Raw genomic sequence first — 27,011 nt, 5'->3', positions numbered from 1 at the left:
TGTACTGAGTAGCTGTGCACAACTTTCTCTGCCAGGGTGTGAAGATGGCTAGACCCATCTGGTTCTGATCCCTGCCAGTCCAAGCCAGTCCAAAGCTGGCTCTCATGGAAAGGGCAATAAAAGCTGCTGGAAGCTGAACTGTGTAAACAGCCCGTGGAAGATTAAAACACCATTTTGTTGTCTCTTTCTTATGCATCATTGCGCAACCCAGAAAATTAAAGCTGGGACATTTCCCTCTCCTGTTCCTCCAGAAACACATTTCAGATCCATTATTTGCCAAGATTCTAATTTTAAAAGCTAGATGAAGGCTCTTGCATTGGGCATGATTTTTCTTTTAATTTGATCTCTCCCTGTCAAAAGAGTTTTGCTACTTTCCCCAAGAGTCCTTTTATCCTAATATTTTCAACCTCCAACTCACCCTGCACCCCCCTACAGAACATACTATCTTCTTCTTCTATTATTATTTTGCAGACAATGGAAGAAAATCTCGGCACTTGAAATCCTGCTGGTACTGGCACAGAGTAACATAATTAACTGACTTAATTTTACCAACTCGGAGAAAAGAAGGAGTCCAAACAAAGACCCTTTGTGGGTAAGTTCAAAAGCAAGCCCGTTTAGAAACATTCAGCCACGGACATTTCAAATTGAATCTTTATCCCTCTGCAGCTTGGAGTGAATGCATTTGCCAGGCATGACATTCATTGCCAGCCTTTGCTCACTCAAAATCCAAGGACTAAGTAAGATCTCCTCTTCCCTGACATTATCATCAGTCACTAGCTGCGGCCCTGTTGGGAGAAGGCAAGCCTCAATTAATCATGGGCTAGTTACAGCCAGAGGGATGCGGGTGGCGCTGTGGGTTAAACCACAGAGCCTAAGACTTGCTGATCAGAAGGTCGGCGGTTCGAATCCCCACGATGGAGTGAGCTCCCGTTGCTCGGTCCCTGCTCCTGCCCACCTAGCAGTTCGAAAGTACGTCAAAGTGTAAGTAGATAAATAGGTACTGCTCTGGCAGGAATGTAAACAGCGTTTCCGTGCGCTGCTCTGGTTCGCCAGAAGCGGCTTAGTCCTGCTGGCCACATGAACCGGAAGTTGTACGCCGGCTCCCTCGGCCAGTAAAGCGAGATGAGCGCCGCAACCCCAGAATCGGTCACGACTGGACCTAATGGCCAGGGGTCCATTTACCTTTACTAGTTACAGCCAGGCTTGAATGCTGCATTCTTCCCTATGTGGGACTGCCAGCTGTTAAGCACAATAGCCAACTGGATTGCTGTTTGAAGCTTATTTGTCCCAAACCTACCGCCACTCAACATCTGAACTCAGCAAGATGGATCAGGGGCTGCAGGGCAGCTTATGTGGCAAACACATCCCCACCCACCCCAGCATCTGCTTCCCAAGGAGCCAGCCTCAGGGAACCTAACAATAACACCAGTCCTGGACACAGTGATTGTCGAAGCATACCTGTAGATGAATTCAATGAAACATAATTAACTGAGAACCCTTCAGAGGCAATATTGCGGTTTGTCACAAAAGATAACATCAACGTATTGCCACCGCTGGTCATAGATGGTGGGACCGACCTCCCACAGTACCTGAGACAAAACAATTATAAATAGCATATAACGGACCTGTTAGATCAACCCCCTTTTGAGACCCGTTTTCAAATCCCTACTTAGCCATAAAGCTCACTGGGTGACCTTGGACCAGTCACCAACTCTCTGCCTAACCTACCTCACAGGGTTTTTGTGGGGATTCAGGGAGGGGAAGAACCATGGGACCATCTTGAGCTCTTTGGGGGAAAGGCGAGATATAAATGCAATAAATAAACAAATATAAAATAACCTCTGGTGGAAAAAATGTGCAATCGAGTATGTCACCACCATACATTTAAAAATGTTCAGTTAATATTTTAGCCTTCAAAGTAATAAGGAGCAGAAAAATTGGACTGTTCTGTTTTACCATACCTTAAAGAGGATGGCTGGCAAAGTTGTGACAAAGAAAGGACAGGGTATTGATTAAAGTTAGATAGTGGATGATGATGATGATGATGATGATGATGATAGTATAATTCGTACCCTGCCCATCTGTGTTGTCCCAGCCACTCTGAAGGGTTTAAAAGGTTGTAAAACAGCTTGATGTGATAGCAGGCTACGTCAAGTACACTTACAGTCATATACCTGTTTACTCACAAGTTGCACTGAATTCTATAGGATTTATTCCTTCATATTAGCATGTGTGGCGGGTGCTGGGAATCTTTGGCCCTCCAGAAGTTATTGAACTGCAACTCCCATCAGCCTTAGCAAACACTGTCAATGGCAAAGGGATGATGGGAGCAACATCTGGAGAGCCAAAAGCTCCCCACACCTGCAATACAATCAGATTGCAGATTTTATATATACATACCGCCCTAGCGTTGTCATAGTGCTGTTGTCATAGATTTCAAGGTAATCTCTGTTGCAGTTATAATCAAATTCCAAGTAGAAATATGAAAAGGTCAGACGGATCAAGTGACCAGGCTGAACTAAGATGGTCCATGCACATCTGACACCATGCGGGTAGATCGCTGGGTAGCCAGGACTTGAGATGATTCCGTTTGGTTCTGTGAGAGTCCCTCCACATGCTATACCACAGAGGAAAACAGGGTATAAATCAAGGCATCACAAGGCAGCTATGGAGACAGTTAATAAATCCTTAAAGCAGTTTGATTATAATATACTTTTTTGTTAAAAACTTTCTAACTTTATAGAAAAGTGTTTGCATTGTGCATTTAAGCCCTTTGTAACGACTGTACTTTCTCCAGAAAAAGTGCATTTAATTATACAATTTAATTGCTTTGCATTACATCAGTCCAGGTAATTTGGTGACAATGGCGGGGAGTTAAAAGGAGAGAGAGTGGGGGAAGGGAGGCAACATTTACCTGCATCCAAAGACTTGTATTCAGCTAGGAAGCCAAGGTTTTCAGCAGAAAAAGCTCTGAATTTGATATATAGATTGTTACGCATAGATTGAATTACTGAAGGCACAGTTTCGCCACAGTATTTCCCCAAGGAAGGAGCATTCACATTGTTTCCATCTCTGACCTGCAAGGGGGCAAATGTGCAGAACTCGTGAAATAGCTGCCACATTAAGCATACATAGGAAGCAGGCATGTACAGAGTCAGGCCATGTGTCCATGTCAGCTGTCTATCAGCTTCATCTGGTATGCAGGCTGAGACCCTACTTGCCCGCAGACTGTCTCGCCAGAGTGCTGCATGCTCTAGTTATCTCTCGCTTTGAGTACTGCAATGCGCTCTACGTGGGGCTACGTTTGAAGGTGACCTGGAAACTACAACTAATCCAGAATGTGGCAGCTAGACTGGTGACTGGTTGTGGCCGCCGAGACCATATAACATCAGTCCTGAAAGACCTACATTGGCTCCCAGTACATTTCCAAGCACAATTCAAAGTGTTGGTGCTGACCTTTAAAGCCTTAAACCAGGCATAGGCAAACTTGGCCCTCCAGATGTTTTGGGACTACAGTTCCCATCATCGCTGACCACTGGTTCTGTTAGCTAGGGATGATGGGAGTTGTAGTCCCAAAATATATGGAGGGCCAAGTTTGCCAATGCCTGCCCTAAACAGCCTCAGCCCAGTATACCTGAGGGAGTGTCTCCACCCCCATCATTCTGCCAGGACACTGAGGTCCAGTGCTGAGGGCCTTCTGGTGGTTCCCTCACTGCAAGGTTACAGGGAACCAGGCAGAGGGCCTTCTCGGTGGTGGCACCCACCCCGTGGAACTCCCTCCCATCAGTTGTCAAGGAAATAAACAACTATCTGTCTTTTAGAAGACATCTGAAGGGAGCTGCCCAGAGTGGCTGGGGAAACCCAGCTGGATGGGCGGGGTATAAATAATTAATCATCATCATCATCTACACACTGATTGGCAGTGGCTTTCCAGGGTTTCACTCAAAGATTTCAGGGATTGAAACAAGGACCTCCTGCATGCAAAATTGCTCTCTACCTGTGGGCGATGGTCCTTCAGCTACTATAAAGGTAAAGGTAAAGGGGCCCCTGACTATTAGGTCCAGTCATGGACGACTCTGGGGTTGCGGTGCTCATCTCACTTTACTAGCCGAGGGAGCCGGTGTACTGGGTCATGTGGCCAGCATGACTAAGCCACTTCTGGAGAACCAGAGCAGCGCATGGAAACACCGTTTACCTTCCTGCTGGAGTGGTATCTATTTCTACTTGCACTTTGACATGCTTTTGAACTGCTAGGTTGGCAGGAGCAGGGACTGAGCAACGGGAGCTCACCCCGTCACGGGGATTCGAACCGCCAACCTTCTGATCAGCAAGCCCTAGGCTCTGTGGTTTAACCCACAGTGCCACCCGCATCCTACTGTAGTGCTACTGTAGTGGACTGTTATTCTTTTCACACTTAAAGGTGACCCTACCTAATCCATGTTTTCCAAAACAATAACAGAACCGAAATGCGGCTCTCCTTCTCTGAAATTTGCAGTGCACTTCTCCATCCAAGTAACGTGTGCAAAAATGCACGTGCTGGAGTACAGTGCCCATAATTAATGAACGCAACAAACCAAAAGAATCATTACATTACGGAGAGGTGTTTTGCAATGTGTATTGTAAGCCAAATTGCACAGAAATGTGTGTATTTCTGGAGAAATTCACTAATGAATTTTCATTAGGACTTTCAAAACAATTGCAAACAGATGTGGAAACATGGAGAGCTGTATTTAAGATTGGAAAATAAAAATAAAAACAGAAAATGGACAGATTCACCCAACTTTAAAGTACTCTATTCCGTCTCTCTTTCACTCCTGCCTCCCTCATTTGAACCCTAAATATGTTTCCTCAGAATAAAAGTCCCATCAGTTTCACAGGGACTGGCACTTAGTACACTTAGAATTGTCTTTTGGTAAAACTGAGCTCCGTAAACCAAGATTTATATTTGGGTTTCTTTCTTTTTAAAAAAAGACACTTCACCTCAACATAATCCAAGTCACAACTGCTGATGTTACGGAGCCGAAAGTCAGTGAAGTTTAGAATCACTCGATGGCCTTCTGGCTGAGAGATGATCCACTCGCAGATCTTGTAATGAGACAATGGCCTGGTATAATAGGGTGATCTGATGACACCTTCACCGGACAAAGCTCCTCCACAGGCTGCCAATAGAAATGGACCATCAGTAATTCTAGTGATAATACTAGGAAGCAGTTTCAAACCAGGGTGGATAAACATCAAGGGGTGTTTTTAAAAAATAAAAAATAAAAATCGGATTTTTTAAAATTTAAATCAGATTTTTAAAATAAAATGCTTTTGGGGGAAAACTCTTTCTAAAGATAGTTTTCTATTTAAGTTACATTACAGTCCAAAGGCTATTCATCAGGAAATAAGGATTTGTTTTAATTTTTTCAGTCTAAAAAAACTCAGTCTAAGTTTTCTTTAAAAAAAGAATTCGTTTAACCACATCAGTTAACAAACATGGATACATATGCTATAATGTTATTGTTTTAGTTAAATAAATGGTTTAAATTGTTATTAAAGAAATGATTATTTTTCTTCTTCCAGTAAAGTACAACAGAAAAGTTGTCCAAATATAAACAGTTAACTTATCAAACCTCACAATAATTCCATAATTATCTGTCTATGTATTTCTAATAGTATACCCAAATCAGTAATTTTTTTATATAACTGTAAAAACTACTCTGAAAATTTATTATCCCAAAAATGAAACCTTCACCTGGTTGTAAATATTAAGATTATACCAGCAAGGATGAGTCTTTCTGTAAAAATAAATAAATGATTTAAATCAAATCCACCCTGTTTCAAACCAAACAAAACTACTGATCCAAATTCAATATTGTACACACTGACTGGCAGTGGCTCCCCAGGGTTTCAGAGAGAAAACTCTACCTAGACATGCTAAAGATCAAACCTGAGTCCTACCGCATGTTCCATCACCTACCTGGGATACTTATAGCTACTATAAGTCCATAGTGTGCTCCATCATGATGACGTGTGAGAACCTGGTAATGTCTTCTCTTTCCCCTATCAACTTTATTTGAAAGTAATTGAAACCTAGGATGCTGCCTTATACTGAGTCAGACCATTGGTCCATAAAGCTCAATATGACCTACCTGGCTGGCAGTGGAGCTCCAAGATATCAGGGAGAAGTCATTCCCAGTCCTACTTGGAGATGCAAGTAATTGGACCTAGGCCAGCGGTTCTCAACCTGTGGGTCCCCAGATGTTGTTGGACTACAACTCCCATCATCCCTGAGCTCTGGCCTTGCTAGCTAGGGATGATGGGAGTTGTAGTCCAACAACATCTGGGGACCCACAGGTTGAGAACCGCTGACCTAGGCCCTTTTGCGTGCAAAAGCATATTCTCTACCATTGAGCTACAACTCTTTACCACATCTCAGGTTGTCCATGGAATTTCACTTTAGAATTGATTAATAAATCTTTAGAGAGATTGACTAATGAAACCTGAATTCGCTCCATCAGAGTTTTTCTCATGTCTAGTCCTATAAACACCAACAGACACCAGTGAGTTCTATGGGAGAAAATACATAACGGCCCACCCACAGGGGGGTGTTGCACAGGTAAGGGATAATAATTTGCTCAGTTGATTTGCTCCTGGGTTCAAGTGAGGACTCACGGCATTTATGAATCATTTCCCTTACCGACATCATAAACAGCCCTGAAGCTAGATCTTTGTACTGAGGTATCAGACTTGAACTTGACCCAGAGGTTGCTGCCATGGGAAGTGATAGCTGAAGGAAGTGTATTGTTGCCACAGAACTTGTTGATTAAGGCGTCCATCTCAGTGTCACCATCCCGGACCTAGACCACAAAAGAAAATGAAACCACTGAAAAGGTAAGCATCAACCAGAACCATGTTTTCAAGGGAATGGCTGGGTGTGCCCCAGACCAATTCAAATTCCAGTTCAAGAAACAACAGCATTCAAACACACCTGCTGCTTACCAAACTGGTGTCTCCCATATTGGCTGCTGAAGAAGGTAGAAAGGTGATTTTAATCTTTACATGTAAGCTGTTAAAGATCTGGCAACCTCTCCTCTTAGTCCCTCTGAATCATTCACAACTCTCTAGTGGCTAGAGGAACCATTCACAAGTTAGATGGTGTTATTTCAGATATGCCTGCACCAGTGCCGGATTTACGTGTAAGCTAAACAAGCTATAGCTTAGGGCCCCACTCTCGTGGCGGCCCCAAAAAAATTTAAAGGAAAAAACACACCTGGATGTACATTTCCAAAATATAAGACAAAAAAACAAATAAAATAAAATCTACACACAGCAACAGTGTTTTGTGTTGTGTAGCTCCTATGATGCCAGCCTGCGCCCTAAAATATCACTGGTTTGTTCATTTCTGTATCAATTATTTTGAAAAAATACATATTTTGTTATGTGCAAATAGCTTTAGATACCTGTTAGGTCCATATAGCATATATTCAACACAAAAAAGTGACAATTTGTTGTTGACAAAGGACAGCTGGACATACCTTAAGTAGCTTAGGGCCTTATCAAACCTAAATCCAGCCCTGGCCTGCACCCTGGCACACTCTTCATGAAAGCCTTAATGAAAGAAATGATGAGAACGGAGGGGAAATACCAGAACACACCAATAACACAGGACCTCATCTGCCACTAGTGCTAAACTAGCCGTGATGGCAGCCATGGGATTGGCAATTGTGTGTAAGCTTTTTAAAGTGTAAATCTATTGGGAAGGGATCCAGAGCACACAACTACTACTGGGAGAGGTGGGGGGGAGGTGTTACAGGAGCTTTAATGTTTCACCCCCACACTGTGGTGCTGATCCAGACTGGACATATACCACTTGCGTTGTGGGAATGGGGAAAGCTTCCGCTTGCTCCAACTGCACATAGATCCAGTTTGAGACAATAGCATGGGGCAAAGAGTTCAAGCCCCTGCTCCATGTCAAAATCCTGTATCACAGAACAAGCCTGCAATCTATTAAAAAAAAGAATCACACATTTGTGTGTGCCCCATTTGTACTAATGGACCAGCCTCCACTGGAAATGTGCTAAACCTTTGTCTTGGGTAGAATGCAACCTGAAAACAGTGGAAGGATAAACCACCTTAATCTCAGTTCACAACTGTTAATAGATTTCTGATTTATTTTAAACATGCTGGTATAATGTGACCCATAAAGTCCTGCATAGCCAGGGACTGACATACCTGTATAATTTTAATCCTTAGGCTAGTATCAGATTGACCTTCCTGCATGAAATATCCTGCTATCACGGTAAGATATCTGAGCAGCACCCTCTTCTTAGTGATCCCAGGCACTAAGGGCTGTTCTTGTGTGTTTTCAATTAAAAATATGCCGTGTCACATTTCTGAAACATCTGTGTGCCTCCATTATACTGAGCTGCAATTAGACACAGCTTTCTGGGGTGCATTTAAGTGTGTCCGTGACAATGAAACTGAAAGAAGAAGCCACTTAAGAATAGCTGGCGTACACCATATAGAGTGGCATGTACACACAATGTACGATATAATCCATACTACATGCACTTGTGCATGGGATTCCCCTCTAAATAGGGAGGTATATATAAAAAGTGTCATACAAATAACTTGCTGTTGATAGCACCGGCACGCTCTGGCTGGAAAAAAAAAGCACCTGTTATATTTGGTCTTTGTCGAGCATTTATTCTGATTTGTTTGCGGGAAGGTTATAGGATAACAAGCACTCATCTCAATCTCATTTGTGGGGTGTTTATATGTCTTTCCATTAATCATTTGTTTGTGCCAAACTTTTCAGTGCATTTCTGCATCACTTTCCTAACAGCAAAAAGTCTGGGTTTCTTTTAAAAGTGGATTTGCTCTGCTGTGGGTGGCAGAGCATTAAATCTAATTGCAGAAACCTAAATTGACAATACACACTTGAGCCTCTCTTGAAAAATAGTTGGGCATAATTGCCTTTCAATGAACTTTCATGGAAAGGAAAACAACAACAGCAAGAAACATCTCCCCACCTCTCGTTAGGATGCTTTAGAGCAGTTCCAGTATTGGGTTGTTAGCCATTTTTATAGTGTTCTGTGCTTCCATTCCTCAGCTGAGTGGATGTGCAAGGAATCAGGGTGCCAGGAGTAGCCAAAGAAATGCAGACACATCAGAACAAAGCTACACTTCCTGCATTTGATCACCAAATAACAAGGTAAATGCTTTGCTGAATTAACACAAAGTGATTGGGCCTGGCAGAAACAGTTTTGTTCCTCTTGTCGCAGTGGATTTCACTGCCGTTTTGCCAGCAATTAGGGGAGGGAATTATGAGCCCAAACAAACAGAAGCTGTCTGTTTTCATTACACACCAGGCTTCCCCCTGATTTGGAAATTAATTACACTTTGTTCCAACCAATGTCAAAGGAAGGAAGGAAGGAAGGAAGGAGCAATGTTATTACAGCAACAAGCCAAAGCTGTAGATAACAGTTCAGTTTATATTAAAGATAGTCCACAGGAACCCTTTCTCGTTTTTCCACCCTCAAAAGGCAAGTTTCAAGCTATATAAAGACAAATGAGTCAGCTGATCCCCAGATGATGGCTGAGACCCAAAGAGCCTGAAGTGAGGGGTTTTCAGTAGCATGGGGAAATTTTTGACTGCTGTTTTTGAACAGCTGACATAGAAACTAGATGTGGAAACCCCTTCTAGATTTTTTTACTGGAATTTTACTGGAATTTAAAGTCTTTATTTTATTTTAAAGACCATCTCAACTCTTTTGGATATACTTTAGAATAACAGAGTATATTAATATTCAGGAAAAAGCTCAAGTTAATCAGACACATAAAAAGTGCTTGGGCTCCCGGATTTGATATTATATTATCATGGAGCTTGCTTAGGATGGATTAAAGACTGGGACATGCTAAGAAATATGGAGATTCTAGACTTGGAAGGATGGAACAATCGCTACGGTTGGCACGCCTACCTAGTTTATGATAAGGTGGCTGTAAATAAGGACTTCCTGAAGCATATAATCAGGAAGTCATTATACAAGGTTTAGGCGAATTACCGATGGCTCTTAGAACCAAAGATACCCTGGTGGGTATCTCCCTTAGAAGCTGTAGTCATGAAAAAGAAAAATATGGAAAAGGATTGGCCAACATATGAACAGCTATTAGTTAAAGAGCAAGGTGATGCAGTGGCGTAGCGTGGGGGGTGCAGGGGGGGCTGGCCGCACCGGGCGCAACATCTGGGGTTAGGGCAAATCCACGGGTTAGGGGGCGCAAATCCACGGGTTAGGGGGCGGAAATTACTTGCCTTGCCCCGGGTGCTGACAACCCACGCTACGCCACTGAGGTGATGCAAGATTAAAACCCTATGAAGAAATTAAGAATTACTGTAATAGTTGGCTGCAATATTACCAAGTAGCGCACCATTTTAAAGAAGATGAAAAAATTGGATTTGAACAGAAAACATCAAAATTACAAAGCGAACTCCTACAACCAAAGAGACTAATATCGAGAATGTTTAGTTTACTCCTGGAATGGGAACTGAAAGATGAAATAATAAAAGAAACAATGATAAAATGGCCACAAACTCTAGGCCAGACAATTCACCTAGCTAGATGGAGAACCGATATAAATTTTACAGCTTGCAATTTGATAAAAGAAAATATAATGAAGATGTTTTACCGCTGGTATCTCGCTCCAGTAAAATTAGCAAGGATTTATAAAAAAAACACACACAATCAAATCTCTGCTGGAAATGTAAATCAGAGGTAGGGACTATGTACCATATGTGGTGGGGGTATAAGTGGTCAAAAATTTTGGACATCAGTACATGAAGAGCTTAAAAAGATATTCAAGAGTTCAATTTCTAAAAAGCCGAAAGCATATTTGCTGGGCTTAATAACTAGTGACATCCCCAAGGACAAAAGGAATGTATTTCTTTACGCAACAGCAGCGGCCAGATTATTAGTGGCTAAAAATTGGAAAAAAGAAAAAAACACCACAAATATCAGAATGGAGAGCTAAAATCTGTGAATTTGCTGAGATGGCAAAATTAACAGCAACAATTAGGGGCTGCTCAAATCAAAAAAATCAACAAAGAGTGGGAGTGCGAAAAGGGATATATAGAAAGATTAGGATTTAGAGCTTAAATTTAATATGCAATAGGTAAACCACAGAAGGAAACAAGACGTACTATAATATATATGGAATAATAAATATAAACTTTGGTTAACACAATGAGGAATAATATTGTGTAAAGAAGATCACACATGAGTGAAGGGAAGTAACGGGTTTGGGGGGAGGGAGGTATTGGGGTGCATCTGGAAAACTATCAAGGATATAGGTTAAAATGATGGAGTCTAAAGAAGGAGAATAATATTAATGAAGAGCAAAACAAGGGATTTTGTGAAAAATCTGGCACAATTGAAAACATGAGATATGCTCTTGACTGTATTTGGGTTATTATGATTGTAAAACCTTCTGAGGTTAAGACTGTATAAAATTATTATTATTATTATTATTATTATTAATAATAATAATAATAATAATATATATTTAAAAAGTGCTTGGGCATGTGTATAAAATAATACTGTATGTCATTTTAGCCATCTACACACACACACACACACACACACACACACACACACACACTTTAATGGTAAAGTACCAGTGAATAGAATTTAAGTTAGCTAAGGTGATTACATCTAGAACCAAACACCATTTCCCTATAAAGCAGCTGCTAAATTCGGGGTTAGCTGTAGCCTTAACTCAGGTGTGGGGAAACTTTGGCCCTCTTCAGATGTTGCTGGACTACAACTCTCATCATCCCTGACCATTGCCCATGCTTTCTGGGACCGATGGGAGTTGTAGTCATCAACATCTGGAGATGTTTCTCACATCTGTTTTAATTGATGTGAGATCATTTCCATAGTTAAGATTTCCCAGATCTTGTCTTATCTTCCCTTTGATAGTTGGAGGCTTTTAATTCTCCTCCCCCCATTTTCTTGCAATTCTTAGTTTCAAGAGAAGTTTCTGTGGAGGGAGAAGTTTCTCCTCCTTGAGGGAGGAGAAACAAATCTACAGCCCCATAGATTTAGGGAACAAATTAAATAATTATTTGAATCTGGCCAATATATATATTGGACCCAATATTACTGTTGGCTGTTTTAGCACCTGAGAACCACGCACCTTTTATACAGCTTCTGTCCTGCTGGGTCAGGCCAAAGGCCCAATTAATCTAGCATCCTGTTATCACAGTGAGCACCCAAATGCCTGGATGCAATCATCACTCCCCCCACTTGTGATTCCCAGCAACTGGCGTTCAGAGGTAAGGAGCATAGTCATCATGCCACTCCATTCTGTGCTGGGAGAAGCTACTCCTGGTGCAATTCTGCCTTCTATGCACCTCTTAAAGGCACAGGGCCCTTTGCAGAATACGGCTCTGGCAAAACAAACTCACTGAGCAATGCTTATCCTTATCTTGTATTTGGCACACTGCAACTTGAGCGCTCAATCATACGGAGATGATAAAGAGTCAGTCTTATCATAGTTATTGCTGGTCTACCTTTGCCTTTTTTTGATTGCTCATAACTTGTTGTCATCTGTGGCTTTTGGACCCTAATGAAGTTGAATGTCTATTTCCTTGCATATCCTAAGCTAGAAACTCTTCTCCATCATTTTTTTTTGGTGCAGAGACATTCTAGAGATGCTTGAATAGATCTCCTATCACTTTCAATTTCTTTTTTAAAGTATCTTGAGCCCCTTCAAAATATATCAGGACTATGGACCAGAGGGAGAAGGGGTTACCCAGAAGGTTGCTGGCCAGTAACTCCTAAGGTACCCATGGAAGGTCTTCCTTAATGGTGCAGATAGAGTTGCTTTCCATCAGGAAAATATTGCAGGGAAAAAGGGATAAAACACCTCTCCTCCAGTATGCCACAATCTCGTCCAAACCAGGGTAATCCCCACCACGATTGTTTTTTAAATAGATGTTAAAAGATGGGGAATCCAATCACATCTTTAACAAATGTCTCATCTCATTTGGCCCATCCTCCTCCTCCTCCTCCTTTTAAAGCCAACCTTCCAACTCTACAATTTGATGAGTCTATCAAAGTCACCTCAACGTAGTTCCAATTGCAGCTGGGATGACTGTCCAGCTCCAGGTGTGTAAAATTGAGGATCATTTTTTCACCGGGTGGTTGTCGGATGATGTAGATACATTGCCTGTTGTTAAGGTAAGGATTGGGCCAGTAGGGGGACATGAGAACCCCACTGCTGCCTGTATAGTTTCCACCACAGTTGGGATCCGCTGCATTGAGGAAAAAGAAAAGGTTACTCAAAACAGCATCTGTTTGCCCTGTGAAGAGCCGCAACTGAAGAGTATGCAGAAACACACTTACCGGTTGATGTTGTATATGTGATATGGAAGCCTCTGTCACTATTAGAACCATCGGAATGGAAATGAACAAAGCCATATGGGCCAGTGGTTTGAAGAGGAGGTGGCAACATAGAGCTGCAATATCTTCCAAGGAGGGGATCTTGAGGGAGGAGACCATCACGAATCTAAATAAAAGCACAAATCCACATATTCATATCATGTTACACACACATGGACTTTATGGGGTGGACTTAATCCAATTTATAGTAGCCCCAATGAAACCTGGTTAAGTCCCATTGATTTCTTGGGTCTGCTCTAAAAGCATGACTAAGGCCACATTCGCGCCATGCATTTAAAGCACTATGATACGACTTTAAAGAGTCATGGCTTTCCCCCAAAGAATTCTGGGAGCTGTCAGTATAGCATCTACAGTGGTACCTTGGAAGTCAAATGGAATCCGTTCCAGAAGTCCGTTTGACTTTCAAAACATTCGAAAACCAAAGCACGGCTTCTGATTGGCTACAGGAAGCTCCTGCAGCCAATCAGAAGCCGCGGAAGCCCTGTTGGACATTCGGCTTCCAAAAATAGTTCGCAAACTGGAACACTCAATTCTGGGTTTGCGACGTTCTGGAGCCAAAACGTTCAAGAACTAAGCTGTTTGAAAACCAAGGTATGACTGTATTTGAAGTTGACATTTATTTAAGCTGCTTATCTGGACAGCTGGAGTCTTTATGCAGGTGTTTGACAAAATAATGGTTCAAATTGGATTATACTGGCCTATCAAGGAGAATTACCTCTCCCCACATATGGCAAAGTTTCTAATTTTTAAGTGTTTTCGACTGCCGTTTTATGCACACTTATCTGGAAGTAAATCCCATGGACCTCTGTGGGACTTACTTCTGAGTAGAAATGCATAGGACTGCAGCAGTAATCTTCTATCCAAAGCATCTTGTGTTATGAATAACATTTTTCTTCTAACAGATTTTACCTCCAGGTAGTCCTGGCTGCAATTATCATGGTGCTCAAGACTCAGTGTGCCAAAAGCAAACGTGATGAGGAGGCTGGGATTGGTCGAGATGATCCAGTAGCAATCCTTGTTGGGAGGGTAGTTACCAGGATAGCCAGGTGAATTAATTGAGCCGTAAGTACCAGTCAGCTCACCACCACACACTAAGGGGGAGACAGAAAAACTGGGGATTCTTATTTACATTTTCACCACAGGGAGAAAAGCCACTTGTCCTACTTTGAAACAGACAGCCCTCTGTTTGTGAGAGGGCAGTCCTCTGTTTGAAGGGCTGTCTGTTTCAAGGTAAAGTACCAGAAGGGTATCAAGAGCAGGACCCTGGATGCTGTCCCTTGATGGACAGCAGTCACACAGGTCACCATCTTCCTCTCTCTGGGGAGTTGAATCACATTTCTATTCATCTCACCAGAGTGGGGAAGACAGTGACCAAGTGACCTGTGTCACTAAATTTGCTAATTGTTGGTAAATTTGCATCTAGAAATGGAAATTAGCACAGGCACTCTTTTCTCTGCACATTTGTGTCCTCGTATGTCCTCTTTTTTTGGTGGAACATAGTGGCGTATTTCCTCTTTCTTCAGTGATGAATATGTGGCCACTCTAACCACAAGTCATGTGCCCTGAAAACCAGACATCTCAAGACTTCTTGCACCAACCTGGGATGGCATTGTAGCTATCAGAATAAGCTCTGGAGCATATGATTTTTGAGGGTGCCTGAAATCCTTGAGTAAGGACTCAAATACCCTGGGAAGTAAAATGTCCCAGGGTCATATACACCCAGAGTACTCTCAATGACATCACTAGGTTGTGGGTTGTTTTTTGTTTTTAAAGAAAACACCTATGCACTGCTGCCCATTCCAATATAAACCAAGTGACATCACCCTTCACTTCATATTCCGCTTATAGGTAGAGAGTAACACATGTGTTAATCATATATGACAGACACAAGGCTTCCATGTTATTTCCAAACAGGGAATGCATAATATGTGACGTTTTCCTAAAGCAGCAGAATTAGAAGCTATGCATTTTGCTTGGAATTAGTAAACTATTCAGCTGTGAACATAACTAGCTTTTTTTAAAAAAAAACTATTTTAAAACAAATGTTTTCAAAATGTGGACTGCTGTCTTCAGCTCTGCTTCGTTCAGGGCTCGTCCACACAGGAGTTTAATGCAGATTTGAAGCTGCATGTGTCTTAATCCCCATCCCACCCCCAGCATTGTCCGAATGCCATGCTTCTTATCTAGCTGGCAGCCTGTACTTCCCCAGCATTAAATTTGTAGTTTCCCAATTCAGGGATAACCTGATAAAGGAAGTAAAGCTACATGTTACCGAACTCTGGATTGCAATGAAGTGCATTGTGTGTTGGTACCTACATTAAAAAACCTGTCTTAAAAAAAAACCACACAACTTTTGAATTTTAAATATATATGTCTACAGGCACAGCTAAATAAATAGCTGCACACATGCCCACAACAGACTTTAGGTTTCCAGAAGTCATAGAGTGGGGAAGTACTAATTGAGGGGAGGGAAGAACAGCACTCAGCACATGCAACTCATCAAGCAACGCTCAGTAATGTGGTAGGGAAACTTCAAGGCAGATTCCAGAGACATACAATTGAAAGGGCTCAAATGTGGGCAATGGCACACATGGGAAAATTGACTCCCATCTGCATTAATGCCCTAGTGTTGCGGGCACAGTCTTACTCATTTTCATGCACCACCATCTTACCCGGCTGCCGGGACTCCCAATGAACTGTAAACCCTCGTGCATTCATCATGTGGTCAGAGTGGAGCCAGAAATACAAAGAGTTATGGCTGCTGAAAAGCTCTTCTGGGGGAGAAGACCCACAATATTTCCCCAGCAAGTTTGCTGAAGCCGACTCTCCATCGTGAATCTGGAGAAAGCCTGACCTGCAGCTGATACTCTCCTCCAGCTGGAAGACTGGAAATGTGATGCGCAGGATCTAGCAGGAAAGAACAGAGAGATTCATTTAATTTGCTTGTTTTTTTTCTATCCGTGGACTATGAGAGCCTAGGCTGAAGGATGATTAGATATTGTTTATACAGTTACACTGTGCAGATTAGATAGCACACCTGTCCACACAGTCATATGTTTGCCAGAACATCTGGAGGTGCTCTATATAATTTCCTGACAAACCCCAGAGCAGGCAAAAGGATTAGCTATTGCTAAAGGTCAAAGGAAGAGATAAAGAGGTGGATATACACAGAAGTTGACCAGGGAATCTAATACCAGACGCTCCAAACTATTTTGGTAACCTGATAGCTATTCTGGATTTCATATTATCGCATTTCAATCGGGACACTGAATTCCTCCCAGAAGCTTGGGAGTCCCCAGACTGATCATTCCCCACTCCCACCCCTGCTTTAAATTTCCCAAAGACAGGACTGGTCAGGTTTCAGGCTTGCAGAATCTACATTGATTTATACTAGAACTCCAGGAGACATGAATCAGACCCAGGTGAAAAAGAAAGACCCTCAGAATAAAGCCAAGAAATAACCGAACAGAACTGAGATGCCATCTTCACAAACATCTGCTTCTGGTTCCCCCACTGCCCCAGTTTTCTTCATAATTTGGGGTGGGGTAGTCATTTTGTTGCTGCCATTGTTAAACAACAGAGTCAGAATTCCTTGTCGATCTACTTCCACCCAAAGATCTACCTTCTGGACTCTCTTGCCCTAAGTTTTTTTTTTTGGTTTTTTTTTTTTTTTTGCTGTTATGCCCTTTCACCCCCAGGTTGTGCAGCTCTTACCTTGTTGTTTGTAGTCCGAACCACCCAAGCGCAGCTGACCGGCTGATTATATTGCTCAGTGTGATTAAGGTAGCTGAATGAGCCTGACAGGCCTGAAAGTGACCCACCACACGCTGCAGTTATGGAAAAGAGTAAGTAAGTTAATATCAGAAGTTCCTTGAAGGAAATGAGAAATACCTATCAGGATACCTAAAAGATCATCTCATCTCTTACCCAACTAGTCACTGCCCTCTGCAGGAGAAGACCTCCTGTAGATATCAGGTCCCTTCTGTACAATGAAGAAATAGGGTCTTTGGTGTGGTGGCACCTGACCTTTGGAATTCCCTCCACTTACATACCAGACAGGTGACATATCTATTGCCTCTTTGGTGCCTGTTGAAGAGCTTCCTTTCTCAACAAGCTCTCTTCAACAGATCAAAATACAGTATTTGGCCCTCATCTGCACTTCTGAGCACAATTCAAAGTGTTGGTGATGACCTTTAAAGCCCTAAACAGCCTTGGTCCAGTATACCTGAAGGAGCGTATCCACCCCCATCACTCAGCCCGGACACTGAGGTCCAGCTCCGAGGGCCTTCTGGAGGTTCCCTCACTGTGAGGAGTAAAGTTACAGGGAAGCAGGCAGAGGGCCTTCTTGGTAGTGGCACCCGCCCTGTGGAACACCCTCCCATCAGATGTCAAGGCAATAAACAACTAGCTGACTTTTAGAAGACATCTGAAGGCAGCCCTGTTTAGGAGAGTTTTTAATGTTTGATGTTTTATCGTGTTTTTAGTATTCTGTTGAGAGCTGCCCAGAGTGGCTGGGGAAACCCAGCCAGATCGGTGGGGTATGTATGTATGTATTAATAATAATAATAATAATAATAATAATAATAATAATAATAATAATTACAACATTTAAAGCAGTATTATACCATTTTAAACAGTCATGGCTTCCACAAAAGAATCCTGGGAGCTGAAGTTCTTTAAGGGTGCTGAGAGTTGTTAGGAGATGCTTATTCCCTTCACAGAACTACAATTCCCAGAGTTTCCTGGGAAGAGATATTGATTGTTAAACCACTGTGAGAGTTGTAGCTCCGTGAAAAGAACAAGGATCACCTGGCAGTTCTCAGCACCCTTGCGGTCAAGCAGGGATGCAGAGATACACTGTACAGTCTGAAAGCTGCTCCGGACAAGAAGCCAGGTTCAGGTAAGCAGCTTTAAGGATTAGTTGGAATTCTGTTTCCCACTGATCGCTGCTAAGCTGACAGCTGCAGTGCTACCCTCTTGTACACCTGCAGTGGGTGGAGCTATAGCGCATCAAAGAACAGGCAACAGCTTCCTTCTTCAGACAAACTGCCACAATGGCACAGATCACAAGGCACCCACATCCCACTGCTAGAGCCTGCCGTTTAGGATTTCTGAGTGCTTTATGACGTTCATTTATGGTGCACTTACCTTGTTGGGGTGTCTGGCATTGAGGTCCAGTCCAACTGCTTGTACATTCACAAGAGTAGCCATTCACCGCATCGGTGCAACTTCCTCCATGCTGGCAAGGATTGCTGGAGCACTCATCAATGTTTTCTGTACAGTTGGCACCCGTCCAGCCAGGATGACACACACAGTTGTAGCCAGAGACTGTAGTCTGCAGACATGAAACCAAACAAAAGAGAAACCAAACACATATGAGTCTACTACTACCATAACCATATGAGTCTACTACTACCACCATATGCTTTTAACATAGCAATGAACACTTACAAGACACACTCCATTTAGACAAGGGTTTTGGGTTTGGCAGATAGTGCTCAGTGCAACACATCCACTGGGGCCGTAGCCACTCCCAGTGTATCCAGGCGGGCAGATACAACTAGGCAAAAGGCCTGCAAAAAAAGAAGAGGCAAAATAATCAAAGCTATGAATGTAATCATAATTTGATATTAATCATGTTGAACATCCCTGTTTCAAAGGGCTGCTTTATCAGCAGCAAAATCTTCAAATGATCCATTGTAGTTGGTTTTTTTAAGTTGTGACTTATAAATAATTTAAGATGCAGCCCTCTGATTTAAGTCAGTTTACTTAAACTAGCCTGGTTTGAAACTCATACACTCAAGAGAAATGGCAATGCCTGTAACCAACAATTTAAGCAACGGAGTAAAATAAAAGCCCTATTTTTTAAACAACAACAACAACCTTGATGTAGGCAATATTTTCCGGCTGTTTAGTCAAGCAAAAGCTGTTATCGGGATTAAGTGCGTAGTGATGTTTGGGGAAAATCCATTTCAATTATTAGGCTAAATATAATGGCTTGTTTACTCAATCCTTTTTTACAGGGATTAGCCCCAGTTAAAAATCTGATTCAATTACAAAGCATTGAAATTCCTGATGTGCCGGATTAGAGTGCCTGTGCTTGTTATTTTACTGTAGTATTGGGGGAGTTCAGAGGGCATCATAGCCCTGCCCCCTACATGTTGGTGAAGCCCCCAGTGCCCGGCATCCGTGCCAGGGAGAGGAGGAAGGAGTCAGAAGATTGAAGTGGGGAGCTGACAGGCACTCAGTTCCCCTTGTGATTGGTCCCTTAACCTGAGAGGGGTCTCCTCTCGTCCAACAGTGTGCTCATGAACAATGCATTATGGATAGAGATTTGCATGTACATGTATTAGTAGCAGCAGCAGCAGCAGCAGCAACATCAGTATTTAAATTTCTATCCCATCCTTCCAAAATAACTCAGGGCCGCAAACACCAAAGTGGTGAAATAATACTAAAAAATAGAATAAAAAACATATTTAAGAACAATTAAAAACTTTCAAAATATTTAAAGGCATCAAGCACATCATTATATTAGGCATTGTTTTAGATATCATCCTCATGTATAAATTATAATAAAGTTAGCTCTAGGACAGCATACTGAGAAGGCACATAGTTCTCCCCACTCTGGGCAGACAAATTGTAGTTCTATTTAAATTATACCCATTATTTCTCAGTTTTAAATAGAAATACCATTTGTCTTACCAGAGCCAGGAGTTCAAAGCTGCAGGATTTGTTTCCAGCCTCTTGCCTTTTATCTTCACAACAAGCTTTTGAAGCAGGTTCAGCAGAAGCAGAATGGGTGTGAGAGAGAGATCACATACACACCATACTTTTAAAGCACAGGGTTTCCCCAAAAGAATCCCGGGACCTGTAGTTTTACCCCTCGCAGAGGTATAATTCCCAGAACCCTTAACAAACTACAGTTCCCACAATTATTTTTCAGGAAAACTAGTGCTTTAAACTGCCTCAGCCCAGTATACCTGAAGGAGCATCTCCACTCCCATCGTTCTGCCTGGACACTGAGGTCCAGCTCTGAGGGCCTTCTGGAGGTTCCCTCACTGCAAGAAGTGAGGTTACATGGAACCAGGCAGAGGGCATTCTTGGTGGTGGCACCCACCCTGTGGAACGCCCTCCCATCAGTTGTCAAGGAAATAAATAACTGACTTTTAGAAGATATCTGAAGGCAGCCCTGTTTAGGGAAGTTTTTAATGTTTGATGTTTTATTGTGTTTTTAATATTACATTGAGAGCTGCCCAGAGTGGCTGGGGAAACCCAGCCAGATGGGTGGAGTATAAGTATATCATTATCATCATCATCATCATCATCATCATCATCATCATCATCATCATTATCATTATTTTTGGCTGTGACCAGTGACAGGCCCAAGACCACCCAATGCACTTCATGGCTGAGTGGGGATTTCAACCAGGGTCTGTTTATCGTTAACCCAGTGTTCTGTTCCACCACACTATGGTTCATCTCCCAACCCCATACAAAGCAGGATGAGGATGAGGATGGTGGTGATTTAGCAACAGCATTACCTGATATACTGGTACATGCAGCGAGTGGATGACAACCTCCGTTGTTTATTGAGCAAATATTAACCTGGGTGCACACTTTCCCATCTCCTTCATAGCCTGGTTTGAATAAAACGGCAATTTTATCAAGTTGCAGTGTCATATGATAGCAAACATGTGTTAATACTGTCAAGCCGTTGAAAAGATGACAAAGAACAGTGACAAATGAAGCCAGAGGCAAATTTTTCCCCAGTTTCATCATCCAAGGAAGGCTTGTTTGGGTCTCCTTGACATTAGCACAAAGCCTGTCTATTTTAATATAGCTTATAAATCAGCAGAAAGTTGGGCAATCCAAGTCTCATGAGCTGGACGATATCATCAGCCGTTGCACTTGGTTCTGCAGCAACTTCCCTAGATCTCTGCCATGTGACGGGTTCCTGTAACAGCCCCAGATGCAATGGGAGTGGTTGGTGCAAGCCAGATGTAAGCTGACATCCCTGTGGGGCCAGGCTCCATTAAACTTTCCCAGAAACAAATCACTCAAAGGGGGGGGGGGAATGATAGACTTCCTTCCCACGGACTGGCATTTTTAGTTTCTATTTCTCATTTTTTCCTGTCTTAAGTTTGGTTCTCCACTTTTCCTCCTCAGTTGGCAATTAAAAAAAAAAGTCCCCCTCAAAATCCACCAGCATTTTAATGCTAATTTATCCTAAAACACATGTGTTTGTAGGGAATTTTTGCCTAAAACACACATTTTTGCAAAGCGATTCCCCTTAATAGAATGCATTTTGTATATTACTTTTCACTGATGTATGTGTGTTTATGCACACTCTACTGCAGTATATGCCTTTTTGTACACATTGCTTGGTGGGAAAACTCAGGAGAACATATCAAGGGGACAGAGAACGTTGTGCTTTGTAGATCTGGAAAAAGCAGGGGGGGGTGGACACCCCACACACACACACAACATGAGCTTAGCAGGTAAGAGGGAACTGGAAATGGCAACAGCAGAGTACATGTTTCATAGCGTTAAGAAACTCCAGGGTACAAAAAGAACCTTAATAGCCACTTCACCTATCCTTGCTAGATCCTCTAGCAATGCACGATCATCCGCATTACAGTGTGTGTCACAGGCAGAAAGCAAACATGATGTGCCTTCATACCATTTCCTGGACCGTATGCAAGCAGAATCAAAGTGCTTCACATTTGTTGGATAAGCCAATGCATTTTTTCTCAGCTGTCCAACTGAATGCAATGAGAATTGCAGCCTAAAATGCTCTCAGGAGACTCAGGGAAGTCCACTGCTTTCAAGTAAGGAAGGAAATTCGCAGAGTTTCCTACCCAACCTGAACAGGGATAAAAGTCCTTTACAGTCTCAAAGACTGTGATCAGTTTTGCTCTGCATCACAATGGAATTTGCTTTTTTTGATAAAATCCCTATAAAACCTCGCAGTCTCATAATAAATGACATAATTACAACCAGGTGAAGAAAACTATCGAACCTTTCCATTCATAATGTATTTTTCTTTCTGCGGGTAGCTGAAAGAGGGCAGGTTCTCAATAACAGGTTTGACCAATTTGCCAGATATTATTGAGTAGGTACTGCAGCATCAAGGTCTACAAAACAGCAAAGCTGAAACCGATTGAGAAATACAGAGGACGTCCATTGTTTACCTGGTGGGCAATAGCCGCAATGGAAGGAGCCCATGGTGTTGATGCACCGAACCATTGGGGCAGTTGAACAGCCTCCATTATCTATCTCACATTCGTTAATATCTTGGCAGGTGTAGCCGTTTCCTTGCCAACCTATGGAAACAGAAAGCTGCATGATACGGCTGGCCACTGTGATGGAGCAGATGGGCCTCTGGCCTGATGCAGCAGGACTCTTTCTATTTCCTTACTCACCTGATGGACAAGGACCGCAGGAGTAAGAGCCTGGATTGTTTTGGCACTGCACAGGAGGATCCAGAGAGCAGGGCGGTTTAGGGAGGCTACACTCATCGATGTCTGCAGTGCAGGCAGGACTCCCTGGCGGCGCCATCCAGCCAGCATCACAGATGCAGCTGTACTTGGGCTGCCAAGTTAAAACAGGGCCATCATGAACATGCCAGTGCAAATGCCACTAGAGGAACTGCTCCTAATAAACCTTTTGCACTATTGCTAATTTCAAGCCAGGCTTGCAGCCGCGTGGTGATTTGCCTTTACAGAGCCCCATTTCAATTATGGTCTGTGTTCTTTCCCCAAGCTTGCTCTCCTCTACTAGCAGCAGAGGCTTAATGTGCTCCAGTTAAAGGGAACCTGTAATTTAATCATAATAAGCCAGAGAATGACCAGTAATCATGAAATCAGCCTAAATATAATTAAATTCAGTGAGCACAACCTGGTAGTGTATCATAAGACTGATGCAAACACAACCATCTGCAAATAAACTTGGCTACTCTGTCTTTGGAATACTGTGGGTTGTTATGCTTTGGGGGAAATTCACAAACAAAGGTTATTCATTCACTGACAAAATGCATTTAAAGGGATTATTTAAAGGGAAATGCTATTTAGGGATGGGGGCAGTTCTTTAACTCTCACGTGCACTTATTATGTAGTAGTATGTGCAGAAAATTGCCTCTGGGGACTGTGTGATCTCAAACAAACCCACCCTAGGAACGATGCATACTGGTTGCTAGGGGAAAGGAAGGGCAAACTGCAGATATTCCAAGAACTAGAAAATAAAGCAGAAAAGTGCACTAAAGTGCACTAACGGGCAGCAGTATTCCTATTGCCTGATGTCCAAACACCTGTTGCAGCTCTAACTCAGCGGATAAAAAAGTGGGAGCAACTAGGCTTGTTCATCTCACAGAAATTGTTCAGGAGGCTACATAACTTTCTTTCTAGGAGGGCTAGATCGGCTCTCTTTGCTTACCTGACCAGGTTGCTCCCTGTTTCCATCAACACAGAGCCCATGCCCACAGAGAGCTGGAGATCTCCCTTGGCAGTCATCAAATTTTGACATGCAGTGAGGTCCATAAGTTTCTGGTGTACAGGAGCAGCTTTCAGAGGAAGAATGAAATAACATTGTAACACCCTGCCACGTGTCTAAAGTCTGTCCTTAACCTGTCAAACATTAACCAGTTTCATGCTATGAGTTACGATGTCTTAATTTCTACACTTTTATCTGATCTGCAGCATCTCCTGCAAGTTCCAAAGACCTCAGGAGCCCAGTAACAGTGTGGCAGCCTCTCTTCTGGAAAAGAGCTTTCCTGTTGAGATATGACAGGTGCCCTCTGAAAACAAATGAAGACGTTCCAACAGGTGATCCCAACAAGATAAATGGGCCTCTACCATGGGTGCCTTTTTAAAAAAAATAAAAAATACATCTGCTAATTTTTGTGTTGATTTAGAAAAGTTTTTAGCTGTTTTGTGGTACATTGCATTGAGATGTGTGTGTAAAATGCAAGAATTAACAGTAAGAATGTCATGCTTTTTTTAAGTGAAGGAATTTATGAGTCATCAGAGTATTCTACGTGAGTTCCTTGACTTGCATCAAAGTTTTTCTCTACTTTGTAACATCTAGTTAACTTGGCTAGTGTTTGGATCTAGAGCCTGCCTTGCTTTCATTAACCTAAAGCTATCCCCTCCATTTCCAGTGTTTCAACTGTAAGTGGTATTCCTTTTGTAGCCAGAAAAAACACCCCCCCACACACACACATTAGATGGAGCTATCAGCAGGTTTGGGGTGACTCCAAGGTCTGCAGAAGCACACAAATTCTTTGGGGGGGAAGACCTAAGGGGAGAAGCTCCTCAAAATAGTTCAATGAGGACTGAGCATACTCAATGTCAACAGAATGCTAGTGCTAGGGATGGAAAACTGAGTGGGGTAGATAGAAAAGAATGGCTGGAATCCTGAACAGCAGCAATCCTCAATGCAACATTTGGTTGCAGGTCCACATACCATACAGAGAAAAAAATAAAGAGTAGACAGGCAATCAGGGGATGAGTTATACTGAGAAATATTATGCAACTCTGCTTGGTTGCTAAACAACAACCCCACCTGTCTCCTTCTTGGTTAGTTGACTTTAACAATAACAACAGAATTAACCCTTAAGCTACACAGAGAATGATCTCTGCTGTTGCACTCCCAACAAACTGCAAACAGGCAAAACACTGTGCCAAACTGAATAAGAGTAAAACAGTTGTAATCCCCTCCCTGGTCTGGGAGCCAGTACCATCACATGTTTGCACTAAGACATGATTTGGCTTAGCGTTCCATGCAAACAAGGTCGCTATATAAAGCAAATGAAGCTTTTTAACTATACATTTACAGTTACATTTCATTGTACCTGTAACTGTATATGCACAGATCCCCGTTTCACTGGTAGCCAGAAGTCCAGATTATTAACTTTTCAGAGTGTTCCACGTTCCATTAGCTGGTTGACTTGATACATTAAAAGCAAGCAAAGCTAGGTTACTGAGCGCAGCCTCCAGTGAAGTGGTACTGATTAACTCAGATTTCAAAGCTTTAATGCTTGACTACCCCCTACCCAACTGTAATGAAGCAATGGCTTGTCTTTTAACAGATTGTTGATTTCAGACAGTGGGACTTATTTCCTGGAAAAACGTGTTCAGAATCAGAGCGCTAGACTCTGTAAGCACAAAGCATCTTCCAGCCTTCCCCCAATCTGGGGAAGATAAAACAAATCGCCCGGTTTAGAAGAAAAAGAACATTTGGTTGGCACTTCACAAAAGTGACCACAAGTCTCAGTGATTAGTCATGCAGACTTCAAAACACCAAGTTCTGCACCGATAGAACTCCCTGAGGTGGTATAAAATGATATTATATTTTATCTATTTGAATAAGATATTAATTTATTACTACCGTCATGCTGTCCAGATCAAAGCTTTAGAAGCCAGAATGTTCAAAAAGATCAGTTCCATAACAATCTCAACAGAGCAATGAATGAAGGAATTGTTGGTCACTGTTTTCCATTTCTGGTCATTAGTTTTTTCTGAAACATTGCTTTGAATTGAAATGAAATGTGACCCTGTTAAGAAAATGCCAGATAGAAAGCAAGAATAATATTTTCTTAACTAGGAAGGTGAGCTCTTTGATATCATCCCTATGGTACTTTTTGGTGGACAAAACATTTTAAGAGTGTCTCCACCCCCATCATTCTGCCCAGACACTGAAGTCCAGCGCCGAGGGCCTTTTGGCGGTTCCCTCACTGTGAGAAGCAAAGTTACAGGGAACCAGGCAGAGGGCCTTCTCGGTAGTAGTGCCTGCCCTGTGGAACACCCTCCCACCACATGTCAAGGAAAAAACAACTACCAGACTTTCAGAAGACATCTGAAGGCAGCCCTGTTTAGGGAAGCTTTTAATTTCTGAAGGACTATTGTATTTTAATATTTTGTTGGAAGCTTCCCAGAGTGGCTGGGGAAACCCAGCCAGATGGGCGGGGTATAAATAAATGATGATGATGATGATGATCTCATTTATTTTCAAATAGGGCATTTCATATGTTGAATCTGATGAAACAGGCTGTACTCCAGGTGACCAAATGAAGCTGACATACTAGGTAAAAGGTAAAGGTAAAGGACCTCTGGATGGTTAAGTGTTGTTGCGGGGGGAAATGGGATGTCCCAGTTTTTCTGGGACACTTGGAAGTCATTCAAGTTGGTAGCCATCATTTCTTGCTGCGGAACCAAATTCTAGGATTTAACTATGTGCTATGTGAAGTACTTTCCTTCTCTACCCACCCACCCTCTCCGTCACACACACGGTGGAAAAGGAGCAAATTCTCAGAGGGTCTGATTGGCAAGCAAGAGAGAACTCACAGTGTCCAGAGTGAGATGGGTGACACTTCAGGAAGGTTCTTGTTTTTAATCTTATGTGTGCACAGACGAAGAAGTGGACTAAAGAATAATCAAATCAAAATCAAGAGTTGCCCTGAACTAATTTGTGTAAAAGCTTGCAAGCTTTCCAAAGCACAAGGAATGCCAAGCAAATATTTGCAGAGGAAGGCATTTTGTGTGTGTGTGTGTGTGTGTGTGTGTGTGTGTG

At 42.4% G+C, this 27,011-nt stretch overlaps 1 protein-coding gene across 1 annotated transcript in view; it reads right to left on the bottom strand.

Moving 5' to 3' along the window:
• CUBN (cubilin) overlaps positions 1-27,011 on the bottom strand; it is a 139,678-nt gene that overhangs the window by 94,741 nt on the left and 17,926 nt on the right. Inside the window, exons 7-22 of the mRNA XM_053359471.1 lie at positions 23,877-24,003; positions 22,868-23,036; positions 22,637-22,768; positions 20,987-21,082; positions 18,897-19,018; positions 18,594-18,780; positions 17,160-17,272; positions 16,118-16,352; positions 14,355-14,536; positions 13,389-13,551; positions 13,107-13,297; positions 6,683-6,842; positions 4,981-5,159; positions 2,915-3,077; positions 2,401-2,617; positions 1,459-1,589 (exon numbers count right to left, since the gene is read on the bottom strand). Of these exons, the coding sequence (XP_053215446.1) occupies positions 1,459-1,589; positions 2,401-2,617; positions 2,915-3,077; positions 4,981-5,159; positions 6,683-6,842; positions 13,107-13,297; positions 13,389-13,551; positions 14,355-14,536; positions 16,118-16,352; positions 17,160-17,272; positions 18,594-18,780; positions 18,897-19,018; positions 20,987-21,082; positions 22,637-22,768; positions 22,868-23,036; positions 23,877-24,003 (2,567 nt within the window). The remainder of the gene's footprint in view (positions 1-1,458; positions 1,590-2,400; positions 2,618-2,914; positions 3,078-4,980; positions 5,160-6,682; positions 6,843-13,106; positions 13,298-13,388; positions 13,552-14,354; positions 14,537-16,117; positions 16,353-17,159; positions 17,273-18,593; positions 18,781-18,896; positions 19,019-20,986; positions 21,083-22,636; positions 22,769-22,867; positions 23,037-23,876; positions 24,004-27,011) is intronic.

This window comes from Podarcis raffonei, chromosome 12, assembly GCF_027172205.1.
Source record: "Podarcis raffonei isolate rPodRaf1 chromosome 12, rPodRaf1.pri, whole genome shotgun sequence".
NCBI lineage: Eukaryota > Metazoa > Chordata > Lepidosauria > Squamata > Lacertidae > Podarcis > Podarcis raffonei.
The sequence above is the reverse complement of the archived record's forward strand: the minus strand, read 5'-3'. Positions and strand labels throughout refer to the sequence as shown.